This window comes from Dermacentor silvarum, chromosome 3, assembly GCF_013339745.2.
Source record: "Dermacentor silvarum isolate Dsil-2018 chromosome 3, BIME_Dsil_1.4, whole genome shotgun sequence".
In the NCBI taxonomy this organism is placed as follows: Eukaryota; Metazoa; Arthropoda; class Arachnida; order Ixodida; family Ixodidae; genus Dermacentor; species Dermacentor silvarum.
In genome coordinates, this window is record NC_051156.1 from 41,871,609 (window position 1) to 41,895,786 (window position 24,178).

Below are 24,178 nucleotides of genomic sequence, written 5' to 3' on the forward strand. Positions count from 1 at the left end.
GAGGGTGACATTGTAGGAACAATCAAGAAGAATGTTTATCGCTATTAATAAATTCATCATCATCATCATCATCAGCCTATATTTTATGTCCACTGCAGGACGAAGCCTGCAGTGCCCTGCGATCTCCAATTACCCCTGTCTTGCGCTAGCGTATTCCAACTTGCGCCAGCAAATTTCCTAACTTCATCATCCCATCTGGTTTTCTGCCGACCTCGACTGCGCTTCCCTTCTCTTGGTATCCATTCTGTAACCCTTATGGTCCACCGGTTATACATCCTACGCATTACATGGCCTGCCCAGCTCCATTTCTTCTGCTTAATGTCAACTAGAATATCGGCTATCCCCGTTTGTTCTCTGATCCACACCGCTCTCTTCCTGTCTCTTAACGTTAGTCCTAAGATTTTTCGTTCCATCGCTCTTTGTGCGGGCCTTAACTTGTTATCAAGCTTCTTTGTTAACCTCCAAGTTTCTGCCCCATATGTTAGCACCGGTAGAATGCAATGATTGTACACTTTCCTTTTCAACGACAGTGGTAAGCTCCCAGTCAGGATTTGGTAATGCCTGCCGTATGCACTCCAACCCAATTTTATTCTTCTGTAAATTTCTTTCTCGTGATCAGGGTCCCCTGTGAGTAATTGACCTAGAGAAACGTACTCCCTTACAGACTCTAGAGGCTGACTGGCGATCCTGAATTCTTGTTCCCTTGCCAGGCTATTGAACATTATCTTTGTCTTCTGCATATCCATCTTCAACCCAATTCTCACACTTTCTCGATTAAGGTGATCAATCATTTGTTGTAATTCGTCTCCATTGTTACTGAATAGGACAATGTCATCTGTAAACCTAAGGTTGCTGAGATATTCGCCGTTGATCCTCACTCCTAAGCCTTCCCAGCCTAAGAGCTTGAATACTTCTTCTAAGCATGCAGTGAATAGCATTGGAGAGATTGTGTCTCCTTGCCTGACCCCTTTCTTGATAGGTAACTTTCTACTTTTCTTGTGGAGAACCAAGGTAGCAGTGGAATCCTTGTAGATGTTTGCTAAGATATTCACGTATGCCTCCTGTACTCCTTGATTACGCAATGCCTCTATGACTGCTGGTATCTCTACTGAATCAAATGCCTTTTCATAATCTATGAAAGCCATATAGAGAGGTTGATTGTACTCCGCAGGTTTCTCGATTACCTGATTTATGACATGGATATGATCCATCGTTGAATATCCCTTCCTGAAGCCAGCCTGTTCTCTTGGTTGGCTGAAGTCAAGTGTTGCCCTGATTCTATTGGAAATTATCTTGGTGAATATTTTATACAATACTGAAAGCAAGCTAATGGGTCTATAATTCTTCATTTCTTTAACGTCTCCCTTCTTATGGATTAGTATAATGTTGGCGTTCTTCCAGCTCTCTGGTACACATGAAGTTGTGAGGCATTGCGTATAAAGGGCCGCAAGCTTTTCAAGCATGATATCTTCTCCATCTTTGATTAAATCTACTGTTATTCCATCTTCTCCAGGCGCTTTTCCCCTGGTCATGTCTTTCAAGGCCCTTCTAACTTCAGCGCTAGTTATAGAAGGAGCCTCTGTATCCGGTTCATCACTATTTTGAATGAAATAGCTTGGCTGTTTTGGGCACTTACAGGTCAGTATAGAATTCTTCCGCTGCTTTTACTATGTCATCGAAATTGCTCATGATATTACCATGCTTATCTTTCAGTGCATACATCTTGCCTTGTCCTATGCCAAGCTTTCTTCTTACTGATTTAATGCTGCGTCCATATTTTACGGCTTCCTCAATCTTTCCCATGTTATAATTTCGGATATCCCTTACTTTTTTCTTGTTGATTAGTTTTGACAGCTCAGCGAACTCTATCTGATCTCTTGAGTTGGACATTTTCATCTGCTGTCGTTTCTTTATTAGGTCCTTTGTTTCTTGGGAGAGCTTACCTACTGGTTGCCTTGGTGCCCTACCTCCCACTTCAATTGCTGCTTCTGAGATCAACCTAGTTACGGTTTCATTCATTACCTCTATGTTGTCTTTATCTTACTTTTCTAAAGCTGCATATTTGTTTGCAAACACCAGCCTGAATTGGTCTGCTTTTACCCTTACTGCCTTTAGGTTGGCCTGTTTCCTCTTGACTAATTTCACTCTCTCTCTCTTCAAATTGAGAGAAATCCTAGACCTCACTAACATATGGTCACTGCATTTAACCTCACCTAACACTTCTACATCCTGCACTATGGTTGGATCGCCAGAGAGTATGAAATCTATTTCATTCCTTGTTTCTCCATTAGGGCTTTTCCAGGTCCACTTCCTGTTGCTGCGCTTCCTGAAGAAGGTATTCATTATTCGGAGTCTATTCCTTTCCGCGAATTCTACTAACATATCTCCTCTTGCATTCCTAGAATCGATGCCGTAGTTGCCAATTGCTTGCTCATCAACCTGCTTTTTCCCCACTTTTGCATTGAAGTCGCCCATGACTAAAGTATACTGAGTTTACACCTTTCCCATTGCTAGTTCAACATCTTCATAAAACTGTTCTATTTCTTCATCATCGTGACTAGAGGTTGGGGCATAGGCTTGTACTACCTTCATTTTGTACCTCCTATTCAGCTTTATTACGACGACTGCTACCCTCTCATTAATGCTGTAGAATTCATCAATGTTGCCCGCTATGTTGTTATGCGTGGTGGCGTGGAGTAGAGGCAGAACACCCGACTTCAAATCTGAAGGTCGTAAGTTCGAATCCGGCTCTATTCCACTACATTTTCAGGCATGGAGTGGTGCCCGACACCGGCAAAGAAAAAAAAATACATATTGCCGAGAGCTAGTGGGGCTATACTAGTTCAGGTGCAACCAAACTAGGCAGGCCCACTAAGCTTCATCAAAGTCACTCCCTCACCAGAACAGGAATTGGCCTCTCTGGTGCAGTATTCGGCCACTACCTCCCTGAGAAGCAGCAGAAGAATTCTATACTGACCTGTACAGTAGCCAAAACAGCCAAGCTACTTTCATTCGAAATAGTGATGAACCGGATACAGAAGCTCCCTCTATAACTAGCGAAGAAGTTAGAAGGGCCTTGAAAGACATGACCAGGGGAAAAGCGCCTGGAGAAGATGGAATAACAGTAGATTTAATCAAAGATGGAGGTGATATCATGCTTGAAAAGTTGCGGCCCTTTATGCGCAATGCCTCACAACTTCAAGTGTACCAGAGAGCTGGAAGGACGCCAACATTATACTTATTCATAAGAAGGAAGACGTTAAAGAATTGAAGAATTACAGACCCATTAGCTTGATTTCAGTATTGTATAAAATATTCACCAAGATGATTTCCAATAGAATCAGGACAACACATGACTTCAGCAAGGGATATTCTACGATGGACCATATCCATGCCATCAATCAGGTAATCGAGAAATCTGCGGAGTACAATCAACCTCTCTGTATGGCTTTCATAGATTATGAAAAGGCATTCGATTCAGTAGAGATATCAGCAGTCATAGAGGCATTGCGTAATCAAGGAGTGGAGGAGGCATACGTGAATATCTTGGCGAATATCTACAAGGATTCCACAGCTACCTTGGTTCTCCACAAGAAAAGTAGAAAGATACCTATCAAGAAAGGGGTCAGGCAAGGAGACACAATCTCTCCAATGCTATTCACTGCATGCTTAGAAGAAGTATTCAAGCTCTTAGACTGGGAAGGATTAGGAGTGAGGATCGATGGCGAATATCTCAGCAACCTTCGGTTTGCAGATGACATTGTCCTATTGAGCAACAATGGAGAGGAATTACAACAAATGATTGAGGACCTTCATCGAGAAAGTGCAAGAATTGGGTTGAAGATGAATATGCAGAAGACAAAGATAATGTTCAATAGCCTGGCAAGGGAACAAGAATTCAGGATCGCCAGTCAGCCTCTAGAATCTGTAAAGGAATATGTTTATCTAGGTCAATTACTCACAGGGGACCCTGATCATGAGAAAGAAATTTACAGAAGAATAAAATTGGGTTGGAGTGCATACGGCAGGCATTGCCAAATCCTGACTGGGAGCTTACCACTGTCGTTGAAAAGAAAAGTGTACAATCATTGCATTCTACCGGTGCTAACATACGGGGCAGAAACTTGGAGGTTAACAAAGAAGCTCGAGAACAAGTTAAGGACCGCACAAAGAGCGATGGAACGAAAAATCTTAGGAGTAACGTTAAGAGACAGGAAGAGAGCGGTGTGGATCAGAGAACAAACGGGGGTAGACGATATTCTAGTTGACATTAAGCGGAAGAAATGGAGCTGGGCAGGCCATGTAATGCGTAGGATGGATAGCCGGTGGACCATTAAGGTTACAGAATGGATACCAAGAGAAGGGAAGCGCAGTCGAGGACGGCAGAAAGTCAGGTGGGATGATGAGGTTAGGAAATTCGCAGGCGCAAGTTGGAATACGCTAGCGCAAGACAGGGGTAATTGGAGATCGCAGGGAGAGGCCTTCGTCCTGCAGTGGACATAAATATAGGCTGATGATGATGATGATGATGATTCTACCTCTGCTCCACGCCACCACGCCATTTTACGTGTCTGAAATAGCAACGAGGCTAGTGCTGCCCTGATAGAAGGCTCGGTAGAAGGCAGAAAATTTACGAACAAGAAATATGTGTGGCGACGACGTTCTAAGGTTGCCGCACCTACAGTCGGTGACAACCCTAAGAATTACAAAGTTATATTTACGCTGTCGAACTCGAGCACAATTTGCACAGATGCGCCGGCTAATGAGGCTCGCTTATTTACTTGACTTCAAGCGGTTTCGTGAGTTTAAAACAACTGCTTCCTCCACACGGATCGAACTTTGTGTCACTGGTTGCAGGAGGAAACCTGAACGTCTAGGGCAAATTTTTTGGGTAATATGTTGCGGGGATGTTGGGAGTATAGGCTGGATGTATTTAAAATATATACACAAGTAGAGTTAGTGCGGTCAAGATAGCTGACCAGCAACAACACGAAGCAGCCAGTGTCTCTCGATCTTCTTCTTTTCTTTTCTCCTATCCTTCCGTAACAGGACCCCCGGGTGCTGAAGCGCCGTCTCGGCGCATGTCAGGCGAAGAACTGCGAGCGAAGTATGGCTTCAACCGCGAAACGTGCACGATGTCAACTGGCGTCGGACTTGAGGATGGATCAAACTGTAACGGCGAGATCTCGTAATTGACGTCGTTAACCTGACGTAGGACTTCATAAGGCTCTGTGTAGCGAGAGAAGCTTCTGGGAGAGACCGACACGACGACATGGTGACCAGAGGAGCACCCAAGCACCTGGGGCGAACTTAACGTCGCGATGGCGGCGATCGTACCGTTCTTTTTGTATATCCTGCGATGCCAATAGACGAGATCGGGCGACTTCACGCGCCATGTGAGCGCGATCGATGACTTAACGAGCGTACTCAGTTGTACCACGTGGCACAGAAGGTAGGATGGTGTCAAATGGCAATGTGGGGTCGCGACCATACAAAAGATAAAAGGGTGAATATCCTGCGGTGTTATGTCTGGACGAGTTATACGCGAATGTCACGTAGGCCAGCGTGGCGTCCCAGGCGCGGTGATCATTGGAGACGTACATCGACATCATCTCTGTGAGTGTTCGGTTGAGACGTTCCGTAAGAACGTTCGTTTGTGGGTGGTAGGCGGTGGACAGCTTATGCTCTGTGGCGAAAGAGCGGAGGAGGTCGTCAACAACTCGGGACAAGAACGAGCGGCCGCGGTCGGTTAGTAACTGTCGAGGTGCACCGTGGTGGAGGATGACGTCATGGAGGAGAAAATCTGCGACGTCAGTTGCGCAAGTAGTCGGTAACGCCTTGGTTATCGCGCAGCGTGTCGCGTAATCGGTAGCGACGGCGATCCACTTATTCCCTCGAGTCGTCGTCGGAAAAGGGCCAAGCAGGTCAAGGCCTACGCGAAAGAAAGGTTCAGAGGGAACTTCAATTGGATGGAGTCGCCCGACAGGTGGCAGGGGAGGTTTTTTCCGGCGCTGACACAATTCGCAAGTTGCGACATAACGAAGCACAGAGCGGTAGAGTCCCGGCCGGAAGAACCGGCGTCGTACGCGGTCGTATGTGCGCAAAACTCCAAGGTGTCCCGCCGTTGGTGCATAGTGAAGTTGCTCGAGAACGACGGATCGTAGATGACCAGGAAGGACAAGGAGAAACTCAGGGCCCTCAGGGTTGATGTTGCGGCGGCAGAGGATCAGAAGTGGACCGAATGCGGGGATCCGATCCAATTAGAAGTGAACAAAATGCTCCGGAAAGGGGTCATCGAGCCATAAGCCAGTCCTTGGGCTTCGCCAGTCGTCCTTGTAAAGAAAAAGGATGGTACCTGGCGTTTTTGCGTCGACTATCGCCATTTAAACAAGATCACGCGAAAAGACGTCTACCCATTACCACGCATCGATGACGCCTTGGACTGCTTACACGGAGCTACATACTTCTCGTCCATTGATCTTCGATCCGGCTACTGGCAGATTTCTGTTGATGAAATGGAGCGCGAGAAGACTGCCACGATAGGATCCTACAACCACAACCGATGGGAACGATGACGTAGCTGGCGACGGTGACGTTGAAGGCGGCAACGACGTTGAACCCGCTTGCTCACCGTCAGTCATAGTGGGAATGGTGATGCGACGTCCACTGCGGAGCTCCGTTTCCAGCTTTGATACCCCGCACCTCCACCAATATGTTGCGGGGATGTTGGGAGTATAGGCTGGATGTATTTAGAATATTGTTACGACGCGATTTACAAAATGTGGCCGACGCGAGAGCAAGAAAAACAGATTGAGCGATCGTCAGGCGTCCTCCACTCAGATGGGTTTCGGTAGCGGGGTGTGAACCGGGGAGCAGAAGCGGCAGCAGCAACAATTGGGGCGGCGTGGTGTTCAGTGGGAGGACCGGAAGGGCACATGGGCGGAGGAGCATAACTGGTCGCTTGTGGAACTAGGACGCCCTTATTTGCAACCTCTTGACGGACGACGGCCTGAATGAGGGATATTGTCGCCAAATGGTCGTGACCAGGTGCCTGATAAGCGGCAGGAGCCATGGCTTCGAGCTCCTGGCGAACAATCCTGGCCAAGTGGTTAGGCGTCGAGAACGGAGGGGGCGTCATGGGATCTTCGCACGAGGAGGTCGCAGCTGTGTTCGGGAGTCTGTTAAAGCGCTGAGTAATCCGTCTGCTTTTTGCTTGTTCAAACCGCCTGCATTCTGTGATGATGGAGTCAACCGTGGTGCAGTGCTTACACAGGAGCATGTTGAAGGCATCGTCAGCTATGCCTTTCAACACGTGGCCAACCTTGTCCGCCTCTGGCATGTCTTTGTCAATAGTGCGGCCCAAGGCTAGCACGTCTTGGATGTATGCGACGTACGATTCCGTGGACGTCTGAGCTCTGGCCGCCAGCTCGTGCCGGGCTGTCATTTGCCGCGCGGTCGATCGACCAAACAATGCGCGCATCTTCTCCTTGCAGATGTCCCAACTCGTCAGTTCTTCTTCGTGCGTGCTATACCACACGCGAGCCGTGCCCCGTAGGTAAAAAATGACGTTGGCGAGCATTAGGGTCTCATCCCACCTGTGGTGCTTGCAGACGCGCTCGTACAATAAGAGCCAATCGTCGACGTCATTGTTGTCCGTGCCGCAAAACGTGCCGGGGTCGAGGGGTTGCGAAAGGACCACGGTTGCTGGAGCCGCGGGCGCGGGCTGAGATGACTGCGTACTGTCCTCAGCCATGGAGGCACGAGAAACGCGGCGTCCGCTCCGAAGATCCAGGGCTGGGTGGAATAGAACCCGCAACCTCCACCAAAAAGATGTTGCAAGGAGTATTTAATTACCAGTAAACGGCTAGCGCTTGTCTAGTCGTCAAGACTGCACAGAGCGCACAGGTTCCAGCAGGATTCAGTCTGACAGAAGAGCCTCTGACCCAGCCCCACTACAACGTCTTTGTCTTTGCCATAGCTCGTGACAATACATACACAAGTAGAGTTAGTCCGGTCAAGATAGCTGACCAGCAACAACACAAAGCAGCCAGTGTCTCTCGATCTTCTTCTTGTTTTCTTTTCTCCTATCCTTCCTTAACAATATTATTATTATAACTTGCTCAGCAATAGCTAACACTTTAGCTTGAAGCAACCAACATTTATTTACCTATTAGCCTTGCATTTACACTAGCGGAAAAAAACGTCATTAAGCTGTGAGCAGACTCCAACAGGCTCGATTCTCTTTCAGGGGCGAGATGCAGCTGCACTGAGGTTTTATAGGACGAGCTTGCTTGTAATTCTTAGGTTGTCACCGACAGCCGCGTCTTGGTGCCACGGATTTTGAATCTTTTAGCATATTGCGGAATGTTTAATGGTAAAATGTACAATACTGCCATTTTAAACATACCAAACAACAACTTACAAGTTCTGAAACGTTTTCTGGGCTCAAACAAACCTGTGAATATAGGGTTCAAAATTTTCACTTTAGCAGACTATAGTGTTGATGTTTAGCGCCAGTTTAACACATGTAAAACACACGCGATTCACTATAAAGCACATGTCCTCTCTTGCCGGGGCAATGCTGAGAAGACCAAACAAAAGGCATACCCTGCGCTTCAATCGTCCATGAGTTCCATCAGACATTATGTCTTCAGAATTTAGTTTCTATCAACATCTGCACGTCACAGATCACGTCTGATGTTTGCATATTGCCGCCACGGATAGATTCCATGCACATACGTGACATTTATATAGGTTCCGAAACATTCAAATGTCAAGTTTACATGTGAATACATTCTAACATAACAATAACAGTCTCTCAGTGTTTTATTGTTACGCTCGGTAGAAAAAGGGTTGCACTCTCCTATTTTCCGCCATGGTTATCGTGCAGATTCTTGACGAAGCCGGGGAAGCTCTCGGGCCAATGCATTGCGGCGAAATTCTGTTCCAGACACCATACCTGATGCGCGGCTACTACAAGAACGTCAAAGCTACTGCTGAGCGGATCGATGAAGATGGATGGATACACACAGGCAAACATTCTTTTGCAGTGTTTGCGAAATACAATAAGTTGGCGAGGCAGGAAGATGTTATAGATAGGTAGATAGATAGATAGATAGATAGATAGATCGGAAAGTGCATTGGTGGCAGTTCACGTGGTGTACGAGAAGTACTGATCATATGGAACCTATTTTTTACGTGCTTCCGGCACCGCGTCGTCAGGCATCAGTGCATTTGTATCGCACTGCGCCGTAATCACTTTCTTATAGCCGAAACACCGAGCGTGAGACATCCAACCAGAAGAAAACACATTCTGACCGGAGTAACAAAGGGGTCGTAGCACACTATAAAATGTAGGTACCGACATCGACAAACGCCACACCAAAAATGAAAACGCCTTCCATGCGGAAGATACCTCTTGCTCTCCTACAGTAGTGAGTGACCCAGTTTACAACAGGGCAAAACATTGACTCCACAGGATCATACCAGAAGAATGAGATAAGGAAATTCTTTCTTCTAGGTTTGGTCCTGGGTAACGCATTCGGAGAGGAGCTGCGTATCGAAGTGAATTATGACGACGATGGCTATGGCGGCAGTAATCACGCTAACGAACAAATCACGCAGGTGACGTAGGCTACTATAATGCTTCAGGCCGGTTGTTCCTCGACAAGCGCACCACAACGTTGTTGACTTGCGCCGGGCGCAAAATCGACCCAGCCGAGATCGAGGATTGCCTGCTCCTGCACACTGCTGTAGCTGACGCAGCGGTCACTGGCTTTCCTTGCAAGGAGACAGGACATATTCCCGCCGCCCTGGTCGTGCTCAAGGAGGGTTACAACTCGACAACGGATATCGCCAAGGACATACGGAGCTTCGTAGTCGGTGTGTGAAAAGCTATTCCTCAAATTTGTCATTCTCGTAAGTTAGGTACTGGTAAAAAAGTTCTTTCACTACTCATCCCATTACAGTGTGACTGATTGCTATAGCGAAAATTGATCGACTGGTCAGTCATTTCATTTATTCATTCATTTTCAAGCTCCTAAACCTACGCATTGGATAGTTGTCATTCATTGTTTCGTATTGTTTTTCAAGCACACCGCTGCCACAAAACCGACTGCCACAAAAGTTCACTTGGCTAAATTCGCATTGCGCGACTCGTATTGTGCCCGTCACAGCTCTAGGAAGTCAAGCAGCGTTTGGAGGTCTTGGGGTGAAACAAAATCACCCAAGACAATGTGTGTGTTCTGAGATTTCTGAATAATACGACGAGCATCTACTACGCGGAAGGGTGGCCCGATAGGGGTCGACGTAATTGTACTTGAAATACGGCACGATTAGGATATGAAATAAATGAATGATAAGCATGTAAAACAGAATAGAGACATACAAAAAACGTTCATTCATTGAATGATTTGAACAATCGTGCACGTGGACTTTGTCACTCCTTTAGGCTTTTGTCTGCTGGTTGACACTTGGTGGACCAATTTTGTTTAAAGCGTTACATTCTTCAACATGACCCAAATATTATAATACTGGGTGCTTGGTTGGTCTCTTATCAAGAACGGTAAGACACTGCATGTCGTTCACGATTCGGCTCGATAACGATTCGGCTCATGTAGTAATTTGTACTCGTCTGTGACAGTCTGTTTTCCATGGAAGTTCGCAAAGAAAAAACAAATGGTACCTAAGGATCATCCACTGAAACAAATATAAGCCTTCAAGCACACAATTCCTCAACGTGATGATTTCTTATCCTTCCATACCGGAGTTCGGCACGTCATCTAGGTCGGTTTCTTGCTGAGTGAGCCGGTCGTGGATACACTGCAATCCGCAGCCGCGTGGGTCCCGCTGTTGGGTCACGTGGTGGAGTTACTGCATATCACGGCTTCTCAGATGTATGGTGCGCATGTCCTTTTTGTTTACATTAGGAGGCTTGTTTAAAATGGCACTCAACTGAACTCCAGCGTGTCTCCAGTCGCCATCGACCTCGAGGTCATCCGTGATAATAAAGACATTTTCACTAACATCAAAGATGCTATAGCTGTCTTTGAGAATCATTATTGTCTTTGTTTCAGTTTCTTCACCTCCCTTTTGAGATCAGGCACACGTGTTTGTTTTCGCAGCCTTCGTGCTACTCGCAGACGGATAACAATCTTCTTTTTCAATGAACTGTTTTCACAGTGCGCATTTGACAAGAATTGATTTGTATAAATATGTTCATGTGAAGTTTTCTTGTCTGCCGCTATCAGTCTCTATGTTCGTAATACTCTTTCTCGCACATTAGGTCGCCTGGGCGCTTACGGAGACCTGACGGCAGGAGTCTTCTTCACCGAAGCGGTACCCAGAAACGGTCTTGGCAAGATCAAGAGGAGCCAGCTCCCTGCCCTTCTCGAATCAATTTACGCATCGCGCTGACCTGCTGAGTTCATCTATTTCGCTGCCAATACAAAGGGTTTTTTAATGGCACCTTATGTATGATTCTCTCTTCAAGAATGTCACCAAGACCGGAGCACCGAGCTAAATAGAAAACGCAAGTTCTTAGGGGCCCGCTAATCGTGAGCTATTATAGCGAGCAGAGTTGAAACTCAGGGTACAGGGAGACCAACACAGACAAGCGCTAACTTCCAACTATTTTATTCGCAGATATATATATATATATATTATATATATATATATATATATATTGACACGAATCTTCTACATGTTTGTCTTTCACCGGTGGCGGCTTTCCACCGGCTAACAAATGTTATCGCTCGGCGCAGGACGCGCCTGTATCGGAAGTTTCTGGAACGTTATCGATGCTTCTTCCCGTTTCCTGTTTTCACCGACGCTTATGTTATCTGATTGCATGACCGAGGCGAATTGTCTAGAACTTTCTGGAAGACCCGCGGGCATCAGGGATTAATCTGGAACCTTCGATGACTCAGGTATAAAAGCCGACGCGTTTCGCCGCTGATCAGATTTTCGACGATCGCCGACTGTGTTCGCCGCTATCGTTGTGCTTTGAGTGTAGCTTGCTTTTGTGGGCACAGGTTCGCCCAATAAACAACCAGTTTCGTCATACACCGTTTTTACGACTGTTTAATTCAGCGTCACTACTACGTGACATCTGGTGGAGGTGCGGGGTATACGTCCTTCTTCGTGATCTTGTTGAGGCGATGATAATCGACGCAGAAACGTAGGGTTCCATCCGTCTTCTTCACTAACACCACGGGGGACGCCAACGGACTCTTGGACGGCTGGATGATGTGGTCGCGTAGCATTTCGTCCACTTGTTGCCTTATGGCCTCGCGTTCGCGCGCCGAAACTCGATACGGGCTCTGACGGAGTGGGCGGACATTTTCGTCGGTTATGATGCGGTGCTTGGCGAAAGGGGTTTGTCGAACTTTTGACGACGACGAGAAGCAGTCCTTGTATTGCAGGAGCAGAGCTTTTAGTTGTTCTTTCTTATTCCTGGGAAGGTTCTGATTGACGTCGAAAGTTGGCTCAGGTACTATAGTCGTCATTGCAGGTTCACTGGAATCCGTGAAGGCGAAAACACTGCTGGCTTGTACTATTTCGTCGATGTAGGCAACCGTGGTGCCTTTGTTAATGTGCTTGTATTCGGAGCTGAAGTTCGTGAGCATCACCCTTGCTTTCCCTGCACGTAGCTCAGCTATGCCTCTAGCGACGCAAATTTCACGGTCGAGCAGTAAGTGATGATCGCCCTAGATGACGCCCTCCATGTCTGCAGGCACTTCGGTACCGACAGAAATCCTTACGCTGGAGCGAGGCGGAACGGTGACTTGTTCTTCAAGCACATTCAAGGCATGGTAACTTATGCTTGTATCCGGTGGTATCGCGTTGTGCGTTGAAAGCGTTATCGATTTGGACCTCAAGTCGATGACTGCACCATGTTGATTTAGAAAGTCCATGCCTAGGATGACATCCCTGGAGCAGTGCTGCAGGATTAGGAAGCTCGCCGGGTAAGTGCGGTTGTTTACCGTGACTCGTGCTGTGCAGATTCCAGTCGGCGTTATTAGGTGGCCTCCCGCTGTCCGGATATCGGGTCCTTGCCAGGCTGTTTTCACCTTCTTCAACTTGGCGGCGAACGGGCCACTACTGGCCTCGCCTCTCTGCCGACGTCGCCCATTACGTAACGACATGCCGAGACTGTCAGCGACGCAAAACACCGCCGACAAGGCCAGCCGGACTTCTGCAGCCGAATGAGCCACCTCGCCGACCGTTCTAGCAGATCGGGATGGACTTACTGGGGCCTTTTCCGACGTCGACGTCCGGGAATAAATGGATCGTCGTAGCTACGGACTACCTCACCCGCTGCGCCGAAACAAAAGCCTTGCCCAAAGGCAGTGCTGCCGAGGTAGCCCGATTCTTCGTTGAGAACATCCTCCTGCGTCACGGTGCCCCAGAAGTCCTCATCACCGACAGAGGTACAGCCTTCACGGCTGAACTAACTCAAGCCATCCTGCGCTACAGCCAGACAAGCCATCGCCGGACCACCACCTACCACCCGCAGACGAATGGCCTCACCGAGCGCCTAAATAAGACCATCTCCGACATGCTGGCAATGTACTTCGACGTCGAACACAAGACGTGGGATGCCATCCTTCCGTACGTGACCTTCGCATACAACACGGCCATGCAAGAAACGACGCACATGGCACCGTTGAACCTGGTCTACGGAAGAAAACCGGCAACGACGCTTGACGCCATGCTACCGGATGTCTCCGACGAAGAAAATCTCGACGTTGCCACCTATTTGCAGCGTGCCGAAGAAAGTCGGCAGCTCGCCCGCCTGCGCATCAAGAACCAGCAGAGAACCGACAGCCGACACTACAATCTTCGACGACGCTACGTCGAGTACCAGCCCGGAGACCGTGTTTGGGTCTGGACTCCGATACGCGGACGAGGACTTAGCGAGAAACTCTTACGTCGCTATTTCGGACCATATAAGATCATCCGACGTATTGGCGTACTGGACTATGAGGTCGTGCCAGACGGTATTTCGCAATCACAGCGACGCCGCGCACGACCTGAAGTCATCCACGTGGTGCGTCTTAAGCCTTTCTACGCCCGCTGACGAACTTAGGTCCTTTGTTGCTTTGTTATTGTTGTCCCTTTCTGTACGCGTGGTTTTGTTTTCGCTTTCGTGTTTGTAGCATCGGGACGATGCTTTTTAAGGGGAGGGTATTGACACGTATACATGTTTGTCTTTCACCGGTGTCCGCTTTCCACCGGCTGACAAATGTTATCGCTCGGCGCAGGACGCGCCTGTATCGGAAGTTTCTGGAACGTTATCGATGCTTCTTCCCGTTGCCTGTTTTCACCGACGCCTATGTTATCTGATTGCGTGACCGAGGCGAATTGTCTAGAACTTTCTGGAAGACCCGCGGGCATCAGGGATTAATCTGGAATCTTCGATGACTCAGGTATAAAAGCCGACGCGTTTCGCCGCTGATCAGATTTTCGACGATCGCTGACTGTGTTCGCCGCTATCGTTGTCCTTTGAGTGTAGCTTGCTTTTGTGGGCACAGGTTCGCCCAATAAACAACCAGTTTCGTCATACACCGTTTTTACGACTGTTTACTTCAGCGTCACTACTACGTGACAATATATATATATCAGTAACTAGATTTTTCAATGGCCCAAGCGTATTTAGGAAAATCAGAAGCACAACTTCGCGGTTATCTTAGGTTTATTATTTCCCCAACAGTTTCGGTCGGTGGACCGACCTTTTTCAAGGGATATCCCTTGAAAAGGGGATATCCCTTGGGGATACCCCTTTCAGGGATACCCTTCAAGGGATACTTGAAAGGGGTATCCTTCAAGGGACACCCCTTTCGAGGGTATCCCTTGAAAAAGGTCGGTCCACCGACCGAAACGTTGGGGAAATAATAAACCTAAGATAACCGCGAAGGTGTGCTTCTGATTTTGTTATATATATATATATATATATATATATATATATATATATGTTGTGAGGTGGAAGTACGGCACCGTGTCTAGGCTGTTTGGGCGAAGAGCGAGGTAGAGGAAGAGGAAGTTGGCAGATAATAGAACAGCTGGCCCAGGAACGGGTGCTGTCTCTGTGTCTCTCATTCAGTTACAATGGCGCAGCCGACCAACGATCCTCTGCTGGACGACCTGCAGTCGGACACCGTGTTGCGGAGCGGACGCACACTACCGCGTGCCGCTGCTTCTACTACTCTGGCTTCTGCCACCGAGCTCATTACCACTCCTGTTCAAGCCAGTACGCTGTCTGCAACCGTCAACACAGCTCAGGTCAGCGACTCAACTGCCGTGGATATGGAAACTACCTCCGCGCCAAGGGACGCCGTACACGCTCCCTTGGGCTTTGCTTCCCGTACCGCGCCGCAAGCGACCTCAGCATCGACGCCAGAGTTCATAACTCCTACCTCGAATGTGGTTTCCAGCGACCCCGCCGTATTCACACAGGCAATCGCTGCTATGACCAGGTACTTCGAAGACGCCAACATCTCCGTCGTCGCAGCGTTGGCACGTACCGCGCTGCCTCCGCCATCTGTCACAGAAATTCCGGAATTTCGAGGGTTTCCCGATAACCCGACACTCTGGCTGCAAAACATCAATTCCCTGGCCAGTCGGCACTCTTGGCCTGACGACGTCAAAATGTCGATTGCTGAGAGTCGACTTCGCGATTCCGCCAAAGCATGGCATCGGTACGATGGCTGCAATCACCAAACTTGGGCCGAATGGAGTGCAGCTTTAGTGCTTGCCTTCAGCCCGCTCTCATCCACGTACGATGACCAGTTCATGCGCATGCGGTCGCGCCGACAAGCTCCCACTGAAGACGTCACCAATTACGTCTACGATAAGCTCCGACTCCTCAACGACTGTGGCCTCACATGGCCGTCTCCAGCTGCGCGCCAGTACGTGATTGACGGACTGTGCGACTCTACTCATGCTGCCATCCTGTCTTCTCAGTCTCCTGAGATCACATCCCTCGTTTTTGCTCACAAGGCAGCGGAACTGCAGCAGTGTACTCGACGTCGTCTCACGTTCGGCGTGCCGCAGGCCGGACAGTCAGCACCCCTCTCATCGCGCCGGGGCTGCTTTTCTTGCGAACGTCTTGGACACCACGCCAAAGAATTCCGCCAATCACCGCAGTCCCTAATTCAGTACCAGGCCTACCCAACTCCACTGTTATCAGTACATGTCGAAGGAATACGCGACTTGTCCGCACTCATTGATACCGGCGCCGAGCGGACGGCACTACACCAGCGTCCTGCTCCCGACAACATTTCCCCGTGGACGCAGCCTCCAATCCACGGACTAGGAGGTAGTGTCATGCCAGTGGGCATGCTCGACGTTTATGTCCGGACAACAGCAGGGACGAAGTTTCTCCCGGCCATTCCCCTCTTCGAGGACCTGCCTACTGACATGATTCTCGGATCAGATTTTCTACTGTCCGACGACATTCAACTCACCATCGATCGCGGCCATGTGGAGCTCCGGCCTGCGTTAACTGAGACTACTGCGATGCCCCTGCCAACGCCGAGAGGTGAGCCGCTTCGTTCGCTTACATTAAATTCGATACTGGCTCGCCATGAAGCGGTGTTCGCTGACACTACCGCCGATCTCCCGGGCACAAAGATGTTCCTCCATCGAATACCGACAGGGAACCATTCTCCGATATGCGTACCATTGAGAAGATAGGCTGAGAAGGAGCGCTCCGTGATCGCAGGTCAAGTACGCGAAATGCTCGCCGCAGGCATAATTAGGCCTTCATCAAGTCCGTGGGCAGCGCCCGTCGTGCTCGTGCGGAAGAAAAACGGGTCCTTGCGTTTCTGCGCGGATTACCGGCAGCTAAACAAGCGTACGACGCCCGACTCGTACCCCTTACCCCGCATTGACGACGCTATTGACACAGTCCGCCACTGCAGGTTCTTTTCGTCGCTCGACTTACGTGCAGGGTATTGGCAGATCAACATCGCTGAAGAAGATAAGTGCAAGACAGCCTTTCGCACTCCATCGGGCTTGTGCGAATTCATTCGCATGCCGTTTGGGCTGCGAACGGCCCCTAGTACATTTCAGCGCGCGATGAATTCAGTTCTAGGGTCTCTGAAGAACCGAGCCTGTGTGGTCTACTTAGACGACATCCTGGTTGTTGGAACCACCGAGAATGAGCACCTTCGCAATTTAGATGAAGTGCTGTACAGACTTTACGAGGTGGGGTTTCGCTTAAACCGCGAGAAGTGCCAGTTTGGTCTGTCTAAGATAGCGTACTTTGGACATAATATTTCCCCTGAAGGTATTCAGCCACTCCCGGAGCGCATAGCTGCAGTGTCGGAATATCCCACACCAACTTGCTTGAAACAGGTTCAGTCATTTATGGGTATGGCCTCGTATTTGCGGAGGTTTATTCCACACTTCGCTTCGATCGCAGCTCCCCTGAGTGATCTCCTTAAAAAGGACGCACAGCTTAAGTGGGGCACCGCGCAAGAAAACGCTTTCCGGACGATCAAGCAAAAGCTCATTGTCTGTCCAGTATTAAGCCACTTCAATGATGACTGGACCACTGAAGTGCACACCGATGCGAGCCAAGTCGGTCTAGGGGCAGTGCTCGTGCAACGCGATCCTGATGGCGTCGAACACATCGTTGCTTATGCCAGCCGAAAACTCTCCGACACCGAGCGCCACTATCACTCCAATGAGCTGGAATGTCTGGTAGTGGTGTGGAGCGTGGATGACAAATTCCGACACTATCTGTTCGGGCGCAGATTTACCGTGGTAACTGATAATTCTGCGCTAACGTGGATGTTTTCTAAGCAACAGCTAAAGCACAAATTCGCCCGGTGGATTATCACGCTTCAAGAATATGATTTCGACGTGCGTCATCGTGCCGGGGTCTTGAATAACATCGCCGATGCCTTATCACGCAATCCCCTCGAACATTTGGAACGAAACAGGCAAAATCACATCTTTTTTGCCCAAGTAGACTTGCCCAAAGCGCAACAAGAGGACAAAGACTTCGCGACAATTATTGCCTCCATAACTGACACAAAAACAAACTCGATGTTTGCAATACGCAATGGTGTATTGTACCGTCGTTGGTGGCAAAAGGACCGCTCGGAAGAACGTTACCTCCTGGCCGTTCCGAAATGTTTTCGCACAGAGATACTGCGAGCCATTCATGACACCCCCGAAGGAGGGCACATTGGTCAACGAGCCACGCTCCGCAAGCTACAAGAACGCTTCTGGTGGCCGAAGATGCAAAGCAATGTACGCTCCTATGTTGCTAGCTGCGAAGCGTGTCAACAGTTTAAGCGACTGCCGGGGCGCCAGCCTGGACTGTTAATACCTGTGGAGATACCCGAAGACATCTTTAATACGGTTGGCATCGACTACATAGGGCCACTACCCACCTCCACTGCTGGAACCCGCTACATCATTGTAGCTGTTGACTATCTGTCCAAATACGTGGAAGTGACTGCCGTACCATCCCTGGCATCCACTCATTTAGTCGATTTTCTGCAACACAGGTTTGAATGGAGACATGGCTTGCCAAAGAAATTGATATCAGATCGTGCCACAACATTTCGCAGTCGGGAACTACGAAAGTACCTTTCCGCGGCGGGAGTGCAGCATCATTATACATCCGCGTTTCATCCCCAGGCAAACGGCCTGACTGAGCGAGCAAACCAGAGCATTCAGGCAAGGCTCGCTCCATATACAAAATTAGGGCGGACAGGAGAGGCCGATTAGGACGTCCACCTTCCGGCAGCTGTCTATGCGGTCAATACAGCGCTGCAGACCTCTACTGGTGTGACGCCGTATGAAATCGTATATGGGAAGCTGCCCCAGCTGAAAGCGGTCCTCAGGCTAGATGCTCCCGTTAGCGTCACACGCCCTGACAGTCGCACAGTCGCCTGCCAGAAGATTAGAGCTGCGACGAAAGAAAAAGCCACACAAGCCCAAGAAAAACAGAAGCGCTATTATGACCGCCGCCGTCGACCTGCCCCTGCGTACAACATCGGAGACGAGGTGTGGGTGCAAAGAGGTGGCAACTGTCCAGGCAAGAAGCTACTAGCAAAGTTTGAGGGGCCTTTCACAATCACCGAGCGCGTAGGAGAGAATACATGGCGCGTTAGCACCTCGGATCCAAGCTTTGGACTTGACCGGCGGAAAAGAAATAACTTCGCAGTGCACGTGTCGCGCCTTAAGAAAAGATTACGCCGATTGGACTGAACTGTCGTTTATTTTTTGGTTGCCAGGTCCGCAGCGTGACCGAGTGTGAGGTGGAAGTACGGCACCGTGTCTAGGCTGTTTGGGCGAAGAGCGAGGTAGAGGAAGAGGAAGTTGGCAGATTATAGAACAGCTGGCCCAGGAACGGGTGCTGTCTCTGTGTCTCTCATTCAGTTACAATATATATATATAAAACTGCATTGCTTAGTTGTCGGGACGAATGTTAGAGTTGAGGGAGACGGGCCACAATATATATATATATATATATATATATATATTGACACTTAGTGTCTTGAGGAGCAAACACACTGTGAAGACGAGAAAGTAGAGGATCCGACAGAACGGTTTTGAGCCAGGACTAAACCGCCTTGTCAGCTTGTTCGCCTTGTCGTGCAACTGCGTGACAAAACTGGTGGAGGTGCTGGGTACGACAGCGACGACGCATTCCATGCACAAGACCCCGTACGGCAGCAGGAACTCGAGTCCTACGCCCGTGAACACCCCAGTTCACAGAGCAAGCCGTCGACAACGAGGCTTACCACCAGAGACACCAGAACAGCCTGCTATGACGTCGTCTCAAATCACCACGAAAGTTCCGACGCCTCTTCCTCCGACATATTGTACCCTTCAAAACCCGCTGCCGCCCCCTGCCTTTCACGCAGATTTATATGAGGACTTGGGTGACTGGCTGAGTGAGTTTGAACGTGTCGCTGCAACCAACTGCTGGGATGATGCCACAAAACTCCGGCGCGTGTACTTGAGCTTAAAGGACGCCGCCCGCACGTGGTTCCAAAATATGGACGACGTGTTAACATCCTGGCGTGAATTCCCACATCGGAGTGCTACAGGAACACCGACCGTCGCGAACGCGCTGAGCGTAAACCACCATCCCGCATTCAGATGCTGAATGAGTCCATCACCATGTACGTCGAAGATATGACTCGACTTTTCAAACGAGCGGATCCCGCTATGCCAGAGGACAAAAAGTTACGCCACCTGATGCGTGGTGTGAAGGAGCAAATTTTTGCTTGTCTGGTGCGAAGCCCTCCGAAAAGTGTGGTCGAGTTCCTCACTGAAGCTGTGACGATGGAGAAAGTTCTTCATCAGCGGTCTGCCCTCTTCGACCGGCAGGTGAATTCCACGTCAGCTCCCGAATTGTTGGCCACCTTCGGGAGCGGTAGCACCGAATGGATTCGCGAAATTGTTCGCTCTGTCGTCCGCGAAGAAATGGAGAAGCTGTACGGAGTGAGACAGCCAATGGTTGGCTCTATCGCCAGTGTTATCCGCGATGAGGTTCAGCAAGCACTGCACAGCCACTGATACCCACAGATGCCCAACGTGGTGCCCACTGATGCGTGACCGGCCCACATGTTCACCGATATTCAGCCCCGTACGTATGCGGACTGCTTGCGAAACTCCATGCCTGTTTCGTGAGCCGAACCGCTCACGCGACTCACCCGAGACGATGTACCTTTTTGCCTGGACCACTCAGCAAGAGACAGCTTTCGCAGAGCTACGACAGCGCATGCAGACAACACCTGTACTTGCCCATTTTGATGAGGAGGCAGATACAGAGGTCCACACAGATGCTAGCAACGTCGGACTAGGGGCTGTCCTTGTACAAAAACATGGCCGTGTTCAGCACGTCATAGATTACGCCAGTCGTACTCTCTCTCGAGCCGAGGCCAACTACTCTACTTCAGAGAAAGAATGCATGGCAGTCGTGTGGGCAACGACAAAATTCCGGCCTTACCATTAGGCCGTCCCTTCAAAGGGGTGACTGATCATCACTCGCTGTGCTGGCTGGCAAATCTCAGAGATCCGTCTGGCCGTCTTGCTCGGTGGAGTTTGCGCCTGCAGGAGTTTGACATCACTATTATCTACAGGTCCAGGCGCAAACACGAAGACGCCGATGCGCTTTCCCGCGCACATGTGGGACACCCTGCTCTGAGCTCTGAGGATGACGATGGTTTCTTCGGGGCCATTTCTGATGTTGACTTTATGTCGAGGCAGCGAGCAGACAAAGCATTACAGCCTGTTATCGACTACCTGGAAGGCCGAGGATCTCAACTTCCTCGGCATATTGCTCGCGAGTTATCCACCTTCTCTCTCAGAAGGGGCATCCTGTATAAGAAAAATGCCCGTGGCAGTGACAAAGCCTTTCTCCTTGTTGTGTCTACTGACATGCGTGACGACATCCTCTTTGCATGCCACGAGGAACCCACGTCAGGACACTTGGGCTTTTCGCGGACTCTCGCGCGGGTGCGCCAGCAGTACTACTGGCCACGACTTTCGTCTAGCGTACACCGCTATGTGAAAGGATGCCGCGAGTGTCCCCGCCGCAAGACACCACCTGTGAAGCCTGCGGGCCTACTCCAACCAATTTCACCACCTAGGACCCCGTTCGACCTCGTGGTAATGGACCTTCTAGGACCTTTCCCTTTGTCCTCCGCTGGAAACAAATGGGTTATCGTTACAACGGATTACCTCACTCGTTACGCCGAGACAAAAGCACTGTCCCGCGGCACGGCTTGCGAAGTCGCTAAGTTTTTCGTACACCACATCGTCCTGCGGACAGGGGCACGTTCATTACAGCACGCATGATGGAGGACATTTTCATACTGAGCTGCACGAGTCATCGGAAAACAACAGCCTACCATCCACAAATGAACGGACTGACGGAGAGGTTAAACAAAACCATTGCAGACATGCTGTCAATGTATGTGGACGTGCAGCATAAAACTTGGGACGAGATTCTTCCGTATATCATGTTTGCCTACAATACGGAAATACAGGAAACTAATCGATTTTCACCTTTCCGTCTTGTTTACGGACGCAACGTGCAAACCATGCTCGACGCTATGCTTCCGCGCGACACAACCGATGACATTGCTCCAGACGCCGAGCACTACACTCAGTACGCCGAAGAAGCCCGCCAACTGGCTCGCGTAAACATCACTTACCAACAAGGTGCCGATGCACGACGTTACAACCTCCGCCGTCGAGACGTTGCCTACCGCCCCGGCGACCAAGTCTGGGTGTGGACCACTATTCGACGTCCCGGCTTCTCTGAAAAACTTTTAAGCCGCTATTTCGGACCGTAAAAGGTTCTGAAACGTGTCAGTGACGTTACCTACGAGGTTTTCCGGACGGCGCCTTGTCTTCGCGTCGACAGCTTCGGCCCGAAATTGTGCATGTCGTACGGCTTCAGCCGTACTTGACACAGTAGCTCTTGTGCCGGTGTGCCATCGAGTCGATGCTTTCAGAAGGGGGGGGGGGGGGGCTAATGCCACCTAGTGTCTTGGGGAGAAAACACACGGAGAAGACGAGAAAGTAGAGGATCCGACTGAACGGTTTTGAGCCAGGACTCAACCGCCTTGTCAACTTGTTCGCCTTGTCGTCCAACTGCGTGACAATATATATATATATATATATATATATTTATATATTGTGGCCCGTGTCCCTCGGCCCGTCTCCCTCAACTCTAACATTCGTCCGGAAACTAAGCAATGCAGTTTTTGGAGGACAAACTGCATACGACACCAGGACTGAAATTCCTCCAGCGCGCCCGTCCAACATGCTCTCGGTGTTTGTCCAAGGAGTGCCCGTCGATGCTTTGGTGGACACAGGCGCGACAATTTCCGTTATTCACGCAGATTTATGTTCTCGTCTCAGGAAAGTCACGACGCCATACAATGGACCTACGCTAGTTGCAGCCCAAGGGGGCACTGTTCGACCTTTCGCCCGTGTCACGATTGATGATATTCGGCACCATATACAATTGGCTGTGCTGTACCCTTGCGCTCATCAACTTATTTTAGGGTGGGATTTTCTATCTTCTGCTTCTGCGGCTATTTGTTGTGGTCAACGCATCGTGCATCTCACGGACACCGAATACTTACTTGGGGAAGACACGTACACACCGTTGCGCCTGATCGCAGCGGACCACACCGAACTGCCTCCCGGCCGACAGCGAATTATTACCATTATGTCAATCGATATCGACCATGGTGACGCCTTGGTCTTGCCCTCTTCCCGTTGTCTTCATAAAGGCATCGCTTTTGCACCAGGTGTACTTCGATTTTACAATGGCTCGGCGCTTGTCACCACCACGAACGCTACATCGGAGAAAATTCTCCTTCCACAAAACACCACAGTGGCTTGCGCGGCCGACCCAGGGCCTGTATGCGTCGTGCCCCTTGCAACTATGTCTTCCAAAGCCCCTTCTACTTGTGCTACTGCTTCTCCCTCCGTCCTTATTGCAGCCTTCAGCAGTGACGTGCCACCTTCACAGATGCAGCAGCTGCTTGCTTTGTTGAACAAACACGCAGGTTCTTTTGATGTCCATTCGTCGACTTTGGGCTAAACCACAGCTACAGCGCATCGCATTCAGACCGACGACGCGTCCATAGTGCGCTGACGCCCGTACCGCGTGTCCCTAGCCGAGCGGAAAATCATAGAAGAAAATGTCGCGGACATGCTATAACAGAAGGTCATCCGGGCCTCAGCTAGCCCTTGGTCATCTCAGGTTGTTTTGGTTCGAAAAAAAGACGGTTCCGTGCGCTTTTGCGTCGATTAGTGGGCCCTCAATAAGATCACTCGAAAGGACGTATACCCTATGCCTCGCATTGAAGACGCCCTTGATTCACTACAAGGTGCCGACTCTCTCGCACACAGACGCTAGCGGCCACGGCATCGGCGCCATTCTTCTGCAACGCGACAACTATTCGCGCGAGAGAGTCGTTGCATACGCCAGCCGCATACTCACCGATGCCGAGAAGAAGTATACAATAACTGAGCAGGAGTGCCTGGCTGTTGTTTGGTCCGTACAGAAGTTTCGTCCCTATTTGCACGGGCGTAATTTTACAATCGTTACGGACCACCAAGCATTATGCTGGCTCTCCACTCTCAAGAACTTGACTGGACGCCTGGGTCGCTGGATTCTCCCTCTGCA

General features: G+C 49.7%; 1 protein-coding gene across 1 annotated transcript in view; it reads left to right on the forward strand.

Moving 5' to 3' along the window:
• LOC119444316 (uncharacterized) overlaps positions 1–11,458 on the forward strand; it is a 51,160-nt gene extending 39,702 nt beyond the window's left edge. Inside the window, exons 8-10 of the mRNA XM_037708732.2 lie at positions 8,891–9,032; positions 9,625–9,882; positions 11,285–11,458. Coding sequence (XP_037564660.2) covers positions 8,891–9,032; positions 9,625–9,882; positions 11,285–11,415 — 531 coding nt within the window. The 3' untranslated portion in view covers positions 11,416–11,458. The remainder of the gene's footprint in view (positions 1–8,890; positions 9,033–9,624; positions 9,883–11,284) is intronic.
• The last annotated feature ends 12,720 nt before the right edge of the window (positions 11,459–24,178 follow it).